We start from the raw sequence: 14,156 nt of genomic DNA, 5'->3' as shown, positions 1-14,156 counted from the left end.
CATTGTACAGTGTGTGCCGTCCTCTATTTACACCAATCGTGTGCGAGTCTGCGGGGACAGACCACCAATACGCAGATTTCATTTCCTCCTAACCAATAAGAATCCATAAATATCTTCCATGTAATGATGGTGGGCGGAGACATGCAAATTACACACCTCTATTGGCCGATGGCGGGAGATTTATTTAGAATTGCGCAGTCAGCAGTTTTTTATACTCGCAGCGTCTCATTATTAGTAATAATTGATTGATTTTGATCGTATTTCTCGATCAGGTTATTAGTAATAATTGATTGATTTCGGTCATATTTATCGATCAGGTTATTAGTAATAATTGATAGATTTCGGTCGGATTTCTCGATCAGGTTATTAGTAATAATTGATTGATTTCGGTCATATTTATCGATCAGGTTATTAGTAATAATTGATAGATTTCGGTCGGATTTCTCGATCAGGTTATTAGTAATAATTGATTGATTTCGGTCGTATTTCTCGATCAGGTTATTAGTAATAATTGATTGATTTCGGTCGTATTTCTCGATCAGGTTATTAGTAATAATTGATTGTTTTCTGTCGTCTTCCCTCCTCGCAGTGTCCAGAAGCTCAGCGAGTTTTTCTCCAGCGAGGAGATCGGCGAGGAGACGGATAAATGTTTGCCGTGCCGGAAGGTGGCATCACAGAACAAGTACCAGGCGGTGGTAAGTGTTGTCAGTGGCGTTGTCACTCCCAGTACTAGTTGTCACCTCACACACCCCTCCCCCGAGGTGCCGCACTCACCGTCTCTCTGTCTCCTCGCTCCAACGCAGCCACTCAAAGTTGTAAACCGTAAACGGCCAATCAGAGAAGACTGGAGCGCGTTCAACTTCCAGCAGAGAAGAGGCGCTAACAACACGGAGGGGGACGAGTTCCTTATAAAGGTGACACCGAGGGGCCCCCACTGTGTGACACTCAATATTAACCCCCTCCCCTCCCCTCCCCCACCTCCCATTCCTCCATCACTATCCGCCTCTTCCCACCACACACCGCCGGAGATCCTCCCAATTCATGAACCGATCGTTGTCACCAGCAGATCATTCACTGATCACCAGGAGATGGATGGAATAATGATCAATAATTCTGTATATAGACTGGGGGAAGTTCTACATGATATTGTAGTCATCCAGTTCTATACTGGATCTGTACTGAGGTCTATACTGGACCTGTACTGGTTCTATACTGGACCTGTACTGGTTCTATACTGGACCTGTACTGGTTCTATACTGGACCTGTACTGAGGTCTATACAGGACCTGTACCAGTTTTCTATATTGGACCGGTACTGGTTCTATACTGAACCTGTAATGAGGTCTATACAGGACCTGTACTGGTTCTATACTGGACCTGTACTGGTTCTATACTGGATCTGTACTAAGGTCTATACAGGACCTGTACCAGTTTTCTATACTGGACCGGTACTGGTTCTATACTGGATCTGTACTAAGGTCTATACAGGACCTGTACCAGTTTTCTATACTGGACCTGTACTGGGTCTATACGGGACCTGTACTGGGACTTTACTGGACCTGTTCTGGTTCTATACTGGACCTGTACTGGTTCTATACTGGACCTGTACCAGTGTTCTATACTGGACCTGTACTGGTTCTATACTGGACCTGTACCAGTTTTCTATACTGGACCTGTACTGGGTCTATACTGGACCTGTACTGGATCTATACTGGATCTGTACTGAGGTCTATACAGGACCTGTATCAGTTTTCTATACTGGACCTGTATGGTTCTATACTGGACCTGTACTGGTTCTATACTGGACCTGTACTGAGGTTTATATAGGACCTGTACTGGTTCTATACTGGACCTGTACCAGTTTTCTATACTGGATCTGTACTGGGTCTATACTGAACTTGTCCTGGTTCTTACACTGGACTGATATGATTGGCCGGGATGTGATTGGTCAGGATATTATTGGTCGGGATGGGATCGGCTGGGATGTAATTGGTCGGGATATTATTGGTCGGAATGTGATTGGCCAGGATGTGATTGGCCGGGATGTGATTGGTCGGGATAATATTGGCCGGGATGTGATTGGCCGGGATGGGATTGGTCGGGATAATATTGGTCAGGATAGGATCGGCTGGGATGTGATTGGTCAGGATATTATTGGTCGGGATGTGATTGGCCGGGATGGGATTGGTCGGGATAATATTGGTCAGGATAGGATCGGCTGGGATGTGATTGGTCAGGATATTATTGGTCGGGATGTGATTGGTCAGGATATTATTGGTCGGGATGGTATCGGCTGGGATGTGATTGGTCAGGATATTATGTGATTGGTCGGCAGGAAATTGGTGGGTCCTTGTCTGTGTCATTGTCACTGAAGTCTCTCGTCTTTCTTGCAGATCAGTAATGGATTCTTCACTTGGACTCTGGACGGATCTCCGACTTTATCCAACATCGACATCCGGATTCCTGAAGGTGACTCTTCTGTCCTCGTCTGTCTGTCTATTGGTAGAAGATAAAAGTCGCAGTGGGCGGAGCTCTGAGAGAGATTTCAGGAGGTCTGGAGGGATACAAGGACGGGGGATGGGAAAGGCGCGGTGTTCATGTGACCTGAATGCAGAGTTCCCCTTTATACTGGAAGAGGTTCTGCAGCAGATCTGTGATTGGTAGAATAAGTTCTGTATATTTATTGGTGTATTTCCCACAGGTCAGCTGACCATGATTGTAGGGCAGGTGGGATGCGGGAAATCTTCGCTTCTGTTGGCCACTCTGGGCGAGATGAACAAGATATCGGGAGACGTGAGCTGGAACAGGTCAGTCCATTCCCCACTGTCAGTGTCCTCCTCCCCCAAAACATTGGGGGGTCTGTGTGTTCTCTCTGTGTATTTTGGGGGGATTGGGGGGGTCTGTGTGTTCTCTTGGTGGATTTTGGGGGGATTGGGGGGTCTGTGTGTTCTCTCTGTGGATTTCGGAGAGATTGGGGGGTCTGTGTGTTCTCTCTGTGGATTTCGGGGGGGTTGGGGGGTCTGTGTGTTCTCTCTGTGGATTTCGGAGAGATTGGGGGGTCTGTGTGTTTTCTCTGTGGATTTCGGGGAGATTGGGGGTCTGTGTGTTCTCTCGGTGGATTTCAGGGGGATTGGGAGGGTCTGTGTGTTCTCTTGGTGGATTTCGGGGAGATTGGGGGTCTGTGTGTTCTCTCGGTGGATTTCAGGGGGTTTGGGGGGTCTGTGTGTTCTCTCGGTGGATTTCAGGGGGATTGGGAGGGTCTGTGTGTTCTCTCTGTGGATTTCGGAGAGATTGGGGGGTCTGTGTGTTCTCTCTGTGGATTTCGGGGGGGTTGGGGGGTCTGTGTGTTTTCTCTGTGGATTTTGGGGAGATTGGGGGGTCCGTGTGTTCTCTCAGTGGATTTCAGGGAGATTGGGGGTCTGTGTGTTCTCTCAGTCGATTTCAGGGAGATTGGGGGGTCTGTGTGTTCTCTCGGTGGATTTCAGGGGGATTGGGAGGGTCTGTGTGTTCTCTTGGTGGATTTCGGGGAGATTGGGGGTCTGTGTGTTCTCTCAGTGGATTTCGGGGAGATTGGGGGTCTGTGTGTTCTCTCGGTGGATTTCGGCCAGATTGGGGGGTCTGTGGGTTCTCTCGGTGCATTTCAGGGAGATTGGGGGGTCTGTGTGTTCTCTCTGTAGATTTCGGAGAGATTGGGGGGTCTGTGTGTTCTCTCTGTGGATTTCGGGGGGGTTGGGGGGTCTGTGTGTTTTCTCTGTGGATTTCGGAGAGATTGGGGGGTCTGTGTGTTCTCTCTGTGGATTTCGGGGGGGTTGGGGGGTCTGTGTGTTTTCTCTGTGGATTTTGGGGAGATTGGGGGTCTGTGTGTTCTCTCAGTGGATTTCGGGGAGATTGGGGGGTCTGTGTGTTCTCTCGGTGGATTTCAGGGGGATTGGGGGGTCTGTGTATTCTCTCGGTGGATTTCAGGGGGATTGGGAGGGTCTGTGTGTTCTCTTGGTGGATTTCGGGGAGATTGGGGGTCTGTGTGTTCTCTCAGTGGATTTCGGGGACATTGGGGGGTCTGTGTGTTCTCTCAGTGGATTTTGGGGACATTGGGGGGTCTGTGTGTTCTCTCAATGGATTTCGGGCAGATTGGGGGGTCTGTGTGTTCTCTCAGTGGATTTCGGGGGGTTGGGGGGTCTGTGTGTTCTCTCAGTGGATTTCGGGGGGGTTGGGGGGTCTGTGTGTTCTCTCGGTAGATTTCGGGGAGATTGGGGGTCTGTGTGTTCTCTCGGATGATTTCAGGGGGGTTGGGGGGTCTGTGTGTTCTCTCGATAGATTTCGGGGAGATTGGGGGTCTGTGTGTTCTCTCAGTGGATTTCGGGGGGTTGGGGGGTCTGTGTGTTCTCTCAGTGGATTTCGGGGAGATTGGGAGGTCTGTGTTCTCTCTCAGTGGATTTCGGGGAGATTGGGGGTCTGTGTGTTCTCTCGGTGGATTTCGGGCAGATTGGGGGGTCTGTGTGTTCTCTCGGTGGATTTCAGGGAGATTGGGGGTCTGTGTGTTCTCTCTGTGGATTTCGGAGAGATTGGGGGGTCTGTGTGTTCTCTCTGTGGATTTCGGGGGGGTTGGGGGGTCTGTGTGTTTTCTCTGTGGATTTTGGGGAGATTGGGGGTCTGTGTGTTCTCTCAGTGGATTTCAGGGGGGTTGGGGGGTCTGTGTGTTCTCTCGGTGGATTTCAGGGGGATTGGGGGGTCTGTGTGTTCTCTCGGTGGATTTCAGGGGGATTGGGAGGGTCTGTGTGTTCTCTTGGTGGATTTCGGGGAGATTGGGGGTCTGTGTGTTCTCTCAGTGGATTTCGGGGAGATTGGGGGTCTGTGTGTTCTCTCGGTGGATTTCGGCCAGATTGGGGGGTCTGTGGGTTCTCTCGGTGGATTTCAGGGAGATTGGGGGGTCTGTGTGTTCTCTCTGTAGATTTCGGAGAGATTGGGGGGTCTGTGTGTTCTCTCTGTGGATTTCGGGGGGGGTTGGGGGGTCTGTGTGTTTTCTCTGTGGATTTCGGAGAGATTGGGGGGTCTGTGTGTTCTCTCTGTGGATTTCGGGGGGGTTGGGGGGTCTGTGTGTTTTCTCTGTGGATTTTGGGGAGATTGGGGGTCTGTGTGTTCTCTCAGTGGATTTCGGGGAGATTGGGGGGTCTGTGTGTTCTCTCGGTGGATTTCAGGGGGATTGGGAGGGTCTGTGTGTTCTCTCGGTGGATTTCAGGGGGATTGGGAGGGTCTGTGTGTTCTCTTGGTGGATTTCGGGGAGATTGGGGGTCTGTGTGTTCTCTCAGTGGATTTCGGGGACATTGGGGGGTCTGTGTGTTCTCTCAGTGGATTTCGGGGACATTGGGGGGTCTGTGTGTTCTCTCGATGGATTTCGGGCAGATTGGGGGGTCTGTGTGTTCTCTCAGTGGATTTCGGGGGGTTGGGGGGTCTGTGTGTTCTCTCAGTGGATTTGGGGGGGGTTGGGGGGTCTGTGTGTTCTCTCGGTAGATTTCGGGGAGATTGGGGGGTCTGTGTGTTCTCTCAGTGGATTTCGGGGGGGTTGGGGGGTCTGTGTGTTCTCTCTGTGGCTTTCGGTGAGATTGGGGGGTCTGTGTGTTCTCTCGGTGGATTTCGGGGGGGTTGGGGGGTCTGTGTGTTCTCTCGGTGGATTTCGGGGAGATTGGGGGTCTGTGTGTTCTCTCGGATGATTTCAGGGGAGTTGGGGGGTCTGTGTGTTCTCTCAATAGATTTCGGTGAGATTGGGGGTCTGTGTGTTCTCTCAGTGGATTTCGGGGGGTTGGGGGGTCTGTGTGTTCTCTCAGTGGATTTCGGGGAGATTGGGAGGTCTGTGTTCTCTCAGTGGATTTCGGGGAGATTGGGGGGTCTGTGTGTTCTCTTAGATGATTTCAGGGGGGTTGGGGGGTCTGTGGGTTCTCTCTGTAGATTTCGGGGAGATTGGGGGGTCTGTGTGTTCTCTCAGTGGATTTCGGGGGGTTGGGGGGTCTGTGTGTTCTCTCAGTGGATTTCGGGGGGTTGAGGGGTCTGTGTGTTCTCTCGGTGGATTTCGGTGAGATTGGGGGGTCTGTGTGTTCTCTCTGTGGATTTCGGGGGGGTTGGGGGGTCTGTGTGTTTTCTCTGTGGATTTTGGGGAGATTGGGGGTCTGTGTGTTCTCTCAGTGGATTTCGGGGAGATTGGGGGGTCTGTGTGTTCTCTCGGTGGATTTCAGGGGGATTGGGGGGTCTGTGTATTCTCTCGGTGGATTTCAGGGGGATTGGGAGGGTCTGTGTGTTCTCTTGGTGGATTTCGGGGAGATTGGGGGTCTGTGTGTTCTCTCAGTGGATTTCGGGGACATTGGGGGGTCTGTGTGTTCTCTCAGTGGATTTCGGGGACATTGGGGGGTCTGTGTGTTCTCTCAATGGATTTCGGGCAGATTGGGGGGTCTGTGTGTTCTCTCAGTGGATTTCGGGGGGTTGGGGGGTCTGTGTGTTCTCTCAGTGGATTTCGGGGGGGTTGGGGGGTCTGTGTGTTCTCTCGGTAGATTTCGGGGAGATTGGGGGGTCTGTGTGTTCTCTCAGTGGATTTCGGGGGGGTTGGGGGGTCTGTGTGTTCTCTCGGTGGCTTTCGGTGAGATTGGGGGGTCTGTGTGTTCTCTCAGTGGATTTCGGGGGGGTTGGGGGGTCTGTGTGTTCTCTCGGTGGATTTCGGGGAGATTGGGGGTCTGTGTGTTCTCTCGGATGATTTCAGGGGGGTTGGGGGGTCTGTGTGTTCTCTCGATAGATTTCGGGGAGATTGGGGGTCTGTGTGTTCTCTCAGTGGATTTCGGGGGGTTGGGGGGTCTGTGTGTTCTCTCAGTGGATTTCGGGGAGATTGGGAGGTCTGTGTTCTCTCTCAGTGGATTTCGGGGAGATTGGGGGTCTGTGTGTTCTCTCGGTGGATTTCGGGCAGATTGGGGGGTCTGTGTGTTCTCTCGGTGGATTTCAGGGAGATTGGGGGTCTGTGTGTTCTCTCTGTGGATTTCGGAGAGATTGGGGGGTCTGTGTGTTCTCTCTGTGGATTTCGGGGGGGTTGGGGGGTCTGTGTGTTTTCTCTGTGGATTTTGGGGAGATTGGGGGTCTGTGTGTTCTCTCAGTGGATTTCAGGGGGGTTGGGGGGTCTGTGTGTTCTCTCGGTGGATTTCAGGGGGATTGGGGGGTCTGTGTGTTCTCTCTGTGGATTTCAGGGGGATTGGGAGGGTCTGTGTGTTCTCTTGGTGGATTTCGGGGAGATTGGGGGTCTGTGTGTTCTCTCAGTGGATTTCGGGGAGATTGGGGGTCTGTGTGTTCTCTCGGTGGATTTCGGCCAGATTGGGGGGTCTGTGGGTTCTCTCGGTGGATTTCAGGGAGATTGGGGGGTCTGTGTGTTCTCTCTGTAGATTTCGGAGAGATTGGGGGGTCTGTGTGTTCTCTCTGTGGATTTCGGGGGGGGTTGGGGGGTCTGTGTGTTTTCTCTGTGGATTTTGGGGAGATTGGGGGTCTGTGTGTTCTCTCAGTGGATTTCGGGGAGATTGGGGGGTCTGTGTGTTCTCTCGGTGGATTTCAGGGGGATTGGGAGGGTCTGTGTGTTCTCTCGGTGGATTTCAGGGGGATTGGGAGGGTCTGTGTGTTCTCTTGGTGGATTTCGGGGAGATTGGGGGTCTGTGTGTTCTCTCAGTGGATTTCGGGGACATTGGGGGGTCTGTGTGTTCTCTCAGTGGATTTCGGGGACATTGGGGGGTCTGTGTGTTCTCTCGATGGATTTCGGGCAGATTGGGGGGTCTGTGTGTTCTCTCAGTGGATTTCGGGGGGTTGGGGGGTCTGTGTGTTCTCTCAGTGGATTTGGGGGGGGTTGGGGGGTCTGTGTGTTCTCTCGGTAGATTTCGGGGAGATTGGGGGGTCTGTGTGTTCTCTCAGTGGATTTCGGGGGGGTTGGGGGGTCTGTGTGTTCTCTCTGTGGCTTTCGGTGAGATTGGGGGGTCTGTGTGTTCTCTCGGTGGATTTCGGGGGGGTTGGGGGGTCTGTGTGTTCTCTCGGTGGATTTCGGGGAGATTGGGGGTCTGTGTGTTCTCTCGGATGATTTCAGGGGGGTTGGGGGGTCTGTGTGTTCTCTCAATAGATTTCGGGGAGATTGGGGGTCTGTGTGTTCTCTCAGTGGATTTCGGGGGGTTGGGGGGTCTGTGTGTTCTCTCAGTGGATTTCGGGGAGATTGGGAGGTCTGTGTTCTCTCAGTGGATTTCGGGGAGATTGGGGGGTCTGTGTGTTCTCTTAGATGATTTCAGGGGGGTTGGGGGGTCTGTGGGTTCTCTCTGTAGATTTCGGGGAGATTGGGGGGTCTGTGTGTTCTCTCAGTGGATTTCGGGGGGTTGGGGGGTCTGTGTGTTCTCTCAGTGGATTTCGGGGGGTTGAGGGGTCTGTGTGTTCTCTCGGTGGATTTCGGTGAGATTGGGGGGTCTGTGTGTTCTCTCTGTGGATTTCGGGGGGATTGAGGGGTCTGTGTATTCTCTTGGTGGATTTCGGGGGGGTTGGGGGGTCTGTGTGTTCTCTCTGTGGATTTCGGAGAGATTGGGGGGTCTGTGTGTTCTCTCGGTGGATTTCGGTGAGATTGGGGGGTCTGTGTGTTCTCTCTGTGGATTTCAGGGAGAATGGGGGGTCTGTGTGTTCTCTCTATGGATTTCTGGGGGGTTGGGGGGGTCTGTGTGTTTTCTCTGTGGATTTACGGGAGATTGGGGGTCTGTGTGTTCTCTCAGTGGATTTCAGGAGAGATTGGGGGGGTCTGTGTGTTCTCTTGGTGGATTTCGGGGAGATTGGGGGTCTGTGTGTTCTCTCGGTGGATTTTGGGCAGATTGGGGGGTCTGTGTGTTCTCTCAGTGGATTTCGGAGGTTTGGGGGGTCTGTGTGTTCTCTCGGTGGATTTCGGTGAGATTGGGGGGTCTGTGTGTTCTCTCTGTGGCTTTCGGTGAGATTGGGGGGTCTGTGTGTTCTCTCGGTGGATTTCGGGGGGGTTGGGGGGTCTGTGTGTTCTCTCGGTGGATTTCGGGGAGATTGGGGGTCTGTGTGTTCTCTCGGATGATTTCAGGGGGGTTGGGGGGTCTGTGTGTTCTCTCGATAGATTTCGGGGAGATTGGGGGTCTGTGTGTTCTCTCAGTGGATTTCGGGGGGTTGGGGGGTCTGTGTGTTCTCTCAGTGGATTTCGGGGAGATTGGGAGGTCTGTGTTCTCTCAGTGGATTTCGGGGAGATTGGGGGGTCTGTGTGTTCTCTTAGATGATTTCAGGGGGGTTGGGGGGTCTGTGGGTTCTCTCTGTAGATTTCGGGGAGATTGGGGGGTCTGTGTGTTCTCTCAGTGGATTTCGGGGGGTTGGGGGGTCTGTGTGTTCTCTCAGTGGATTTCGGGGGGTTGAGGGGTCTGTGTGTTCTCTCGGTGGATTTCGGTGAGATTGGGGGGTCTGTGTGTTCTCTCTGGGGATTTCGGGGGGATTGAGGGGTCTGTGTGTTCTCTCGGTGGATTTCGGGGGGGTTGGGGGGTCTGTGTGTTCTCTCTGTGGATTTCGGAGAGATTGGGGGGTCTGTGTGTTCTCTCGGTGGATTTCGGTGAGATTGGGGGGTCTGTGTGTTCTCTCTGTGGATTTCAGGGAGAATGGGGGGTCTGTGTGTTCTCTCTATGGATTTCTGGGGGGTTGGGGGGGTCTGTGTGTTTTCTCTGTGGATTTACGGGAGATTGGGGGTCTGTGTGTTCTCTCAGTGGATTTCAGGAGAGATTGGGGGGGTCTGTGTGTTCTCTTGGTGGATTTCGGGGAGATTGGGGGTCTGTGTGTTCTCTCGGTGGATTTTGGGCAGATTGGGGGGTCTGTGTGTTCTCTCAGTGGATTTCGGAGGGTTGGGGGGTCTGTGTGTTCTCTCGGTGGATTTCGGTGAGATTGGGGGGTCTGTGTGTTCTCTCGGTGGATTTCGGCGGGGTTGGGGGGTCTGTGTGTTCTCTCGGTAGATTTCGGGGAGATTGGGGGTTTGTGTGTTCTTTCGGTGGATTTCGGGGAGATTGGGGGGTCTGTGTGTTCTCTCTGTGGATTTCGGGGGGGTTGGGGGGTCTGTGTGTTCTCTCGGATGATTTCAGGGGGGTTGGGGGGTCTGTGTGTTCTCTCTGTAGATTTCGGGGAGATTGGGGGTTTGTGTGTTCTTTCGGTGGATTTTGGTGAGATTGGGGGGTCTGTGTGTTCTCTCAGTGGATTTCAGTGAGATTGGGGGGTCTGTGTGTTCTCTCGGTGGATTTCGGTGAGATTGGGGGGGTCTGTGTGTTCTCTCGGTGGATTTCGGTGAGATTGGGGGGGTCTGTGTGTTCTCTCGGTGGATTTCGGGGAGATTGGGGGGTCTGTGTGTTCTCTTGGATGATTTCAGGGGGGTTGGGGGGTCTGTGTGTTCTCTCTGTAGATTTCGGGGAGATTGGGGGGTCTGTGTGTTCTCTCAGTGGATTTCGGGGGGTTGGGGGGTCTGTGTGTTCTCTCGGTGGATTTCGGTGAGATTGGGGGGTCTGTGTGTTCTCTCTGTGGATTTCGGGGGGGGTTGGGGGGTCTGTTTGTTCTCTCTGTGGATTTCGGGGGGATTGAGGGGTCTGTGTGTTCTCTCGGTGGATTTCAGGGGGGTTGGGGGTCTGTGTGTTCTCTCTCTGTATTTTGGGTGGGGGGTTGGGGGGCCTGTGTGTTCTCTTGGTGGATTTTGGGGGGGTTGGGGGGTCTGTGTGTTCTCTCTGTGGATTTCGGGGGGATTGGGGGGTCTGTGTGTTCTCTCTGTGGATTTCGGGGAGATTGGGGGGTCTGTGTGTTCTCTCTGTGTAATTTGGGGGGGTTGGGGGGTCTGTGTGTTCTCTCTGTGGATTTCGAGGGGGGGGTTGGGGGTTCTGTGTGTTCTCTCTGTGGATTTCGAGGGGGGGTTGGGGGGGTCTGTGTGTTCTCTCAGTAGATTTCGGAGAGATTGGGGGGTCTATGTGTTCTCTCAGTGGATTTTGGGGAGATTGGGGGGTCTGTGTGTTCTCGGTGGATTTCAGGGGGGTTGGGGGGTCTTTTTGTTCTCTCTGTGGATTTCGGTGAGATTGGGGGGTCTGTGTGTTCTCTGGGTGGATTTCGGGGACATTGGGGGGTCTGTGTGTTCTCTCAATGGACATTGGGGGGTCTGTGTGTTCTCTCAGTAGATTTTGGAGAGATTGGGGGGTCTGTGTGTTCTCTCAGTAGATTTTGGAGAGATTGGGGGGTCTGTGTGTTCTCTCAGTGGATTTTGGGGAGATTGGGGGGTCTGTGTGTTCTCTCTGTGGATTTCGGGGGGATTGAGGGGTCTGTGTGTTCTCGGTGGATTTCAGGGGGGTTGGGGGTCTGTGTGTTCTCTCTCTGTATTTTGGGTGGGGGGTTGGGGGGCCTGTGTGTTCTCTTGGTGGATTTTGGGGGGGTTGGGGGGTCTGTGCGTTCTCTCTGTGGATTTCGGGGGGATTGGGGGTCTGTGTGTTCTCTCTGTAGATTTCGGGGAGATTGGGGGGTCTGTGTGTTCTCTCTGTGTAATTTGGGGGGGTTGGGGGGGTCTGTGTGTTCTCTCTGTGGATTTCGAGGGGGGGGTTGGGGGTTCTGTGTGTTCTCTCTGTGGATTTCGAGGGGGGGTTGGGGGGTCTGTGTGTTCTCTCAGTAGATTTCGGAGAGATTGGGGGGTCTATGTGTTCTCTCAGTGGATTTTGGGGAGATTGAGGGGTCTGTGTGTTCTCGGTGGATTTCAGGGGGGTTGGGGGGTCTTTGTGTTCTCTCTGTGGATTTTGGTGAGATTGGGGGGTCTGTGTGTTCTCTGGGTGGATTTCGGGGACATTGGGGGGTCTGTGTGTTCTCTCAATGGACATTGGGGGGTCTGTGTGTTCTCTCAGTAGATTTTGGAGAGATTGGGGGGTCTGTGTGTTCTCTCAGTAGATTTTGGAGAGATTGGGGGGTCTGTGTGTTCTCTCAGTGGATTTTGGGGAGATTGGGGGGGTCTGTGTGTTCTCTCGGTGGATTTCAGGGGGGTTGGGGGGTCTTTGTGTTCTCTCAGTGGATTTTGGTTAGATTGGGGGGTCTGTGTGTTCTCTCGTGGATTTTGGTTAGATTGGGGGGTCTGTGTGTTCTCTCGGTGGATTTCAGGGGGGTTGGGGGGTCTGTGTGTTCTCTTGGTGGATTTTGGTGAGATTGGGGGGTCTGTGTGTTCTCTGGGTGGATTTCGGGGGGGTTGGGGGGTCTGCGCGTTCTCTGGGTGGATTTTGGGGGGATTGGGGGGTCTGTGTGTTCTCTCTGTGGATTTCAGGAAGATTGGGGGGTCTGTGTGTTCTCTCTGTGGATTTTGGTGAGATTGGGGGGTCTGTGTGTTCTCTCGGTGGATTTCAGGGACATTGGGGGGTCTGTGGGTTCTCTGGGTGGATTTCGGGGGGGTTGGGGGGTCTGCGCGTTCTCTCTGTGGATTTCGGAGAGATTGGGGGGTCTGTGTGAGGTATATTCTGCAATTTTTCTGGTGTTGGAGGAACATTTGTTGAGCCGCCTGTACCGGGTGTAATAAGTGTCGGTGACCCTCCTGGCCCTGGTTGGTTTTCGGTAAAGGAGCCGTATTATTATCATCTCCCGGTGGACAGATGGACCTCATACAGTAGATTTCTCCCATTGGTTTCCATGTCCTCCTCTCTCCGGGTAATGAGGTCTCATTCTGGTTGCTGCACTGATAAGAGACGTGGCGTCTGTCACCACCACAATCAGATTGTTTGTTGTGTTCAGACAATGGCTGATCTCAGCAATTAAATACTTACCGAGTCCTGAGATAGGACAATCTGCCGGCTGTGCGGATATAATGGGTGTTCTGTGGGTAATGTGCCGTGTGTGATTTGTGTATTAAGGAGCAGATTGTGGACATAGAATCTAATAAAAAAATGTTCCTGTTTTCAGCAACGTCCCCGACAGCGAGACCGGCGAGGACCTCAGGTGAGAACGTGACTCCAGAAATAGATCCCGGCTGTACGGCAGACCCAAAAATAGGCATCAGTTCCGGCATCTCCCCAACCCAGCCAACACCAAAGACAGCCATTGTCATGAGACGTGTCACATCAGAGCTCAAGGACCAAAAACACGACTTAATACTGACCTCCATATATGACCGGCCCATGGCTGACCCCCAATACATGACGGATCCATGACTTACCTCCATACATGACGGGTCCATGGCTGACCCCCTATACCTGACAGGTCCATGGCTGACCCCCTATACCTGACAGGTCCATGGCTGACCCCCTATACATGACGGGTCCATGGCTGACCCCCTATACATGATAGGTCCATGGCTGACCCCCTATACATGACGGGTCCATGGCTGACCCCCTATAAAATGACGGGTCCATGGCTGACCCCCTATACATGACGGGCCCATGACTGACCCCCTATACATGACAGGTCCATGGCTGACCCCTATACATGACTGGCCCATGGCTGACCCCCAATATATGACGGGTCCATGGCTAACCCCCCTATACATGACAGGTCCATGGCTGACCCCCTATACATGACGGGTCCATGGCTGACCCCCTATACATGACTGGCCCATGGCTGACCCCCAATATATGACGGGTCCATTGCTAACCCCCCTATACATGACAGGTCCATGGCTGACCCCCTATACATGACTGGCCCATGGCTGACCCCCAATATATGACGGGTCCATTGCTAACCCCCTATACATGACAGGTCCATGGCTGACCCCCTATACATGACGGGTTCATGGCTGACCCCCAATACATGACGGGTCCATGGCTGACCCCCAATACATGACGGATCCATGACTGACCCCCAATACATGACGGATCCATGGCTGACCCCCTATACATGACTGGCCAATGACAGACCCCCTTACAGGACTGACCCCCATATATGACGGGTCCATGGCTGACCCCCTATACATGACGGGTCCATGGCTGACCCCCTATACATGACTGGCCCATGACAGACCCCCAATACATGACGGATCCATGGCTGACCCCCTATACATGACAGGTCCATGGCTGACCCCCTATACATGACTGGCCCATGGCTGACCCCCAATACATGACGGGTCCATGGCTGATCCCCAATACATGACGGATCCATGACTGACCCCCAATACATGAC

At 53.1% G+C, this 14,156-nt stretch overlaps 1 protein-coding gene across 5 annotated transcripts in view; it reads left to right on the top strand.

Moving 5' to 3' along the window:
• ABCC8 (ATP binding cassette subfamily C member 8) overlaps window positions 1–14,156 on the top strand; it is a 163,841-nt gene that overhangs the window by 98,365 nt on the left and 51,320 nt on the right. For 4 of the 5 annotated variants that reach the window (XM_077453707.1, XM_077453708.1, XM_077453712.1 and 1 more), the window contains exons 13-17: window positions 590–695; window positions 804–914; window positions 2,393–2,468; window positions 2,701–2,806; window positions 12,945–12,980. In XM_077453707.1, coding sequence (XP_077309833.1) covers window positions 590–695; window positions 804–914; window positions 2,393–2,468; window positions 2,701–2,806; window positions 12,945–12,980 — 435 coding nt within the window. The remainder of the gene's footprint in view (window positions 1–589; window positions 696–803; window positions 915–2,392; window positions 2,469–2,700; window positions 2,807–12,944; window positions 12,981–14,156) is intronic. The other variant, XM_077453709.1, reaches the window with a different exon arrangement.

This window comes from Lithobates pipiens, unplaced genomic scaffold, assembly GCF_037356315.1.
Source record: "Lithobates pipiens isolate NorthernLeopardFrog02 unplaced genomic scaffold, aLitPip1_a1.2 Scaffold_24, whole genome shotgun sequence".
NCBI lineage: Eukaryota > Metazoa > Chordata > Amphibia > Anura > Ranidae > Lithobates > Lithobates pipiens.
This window is presented reverse-complemented; position numbering and strand designations above follow the sequence as displayed.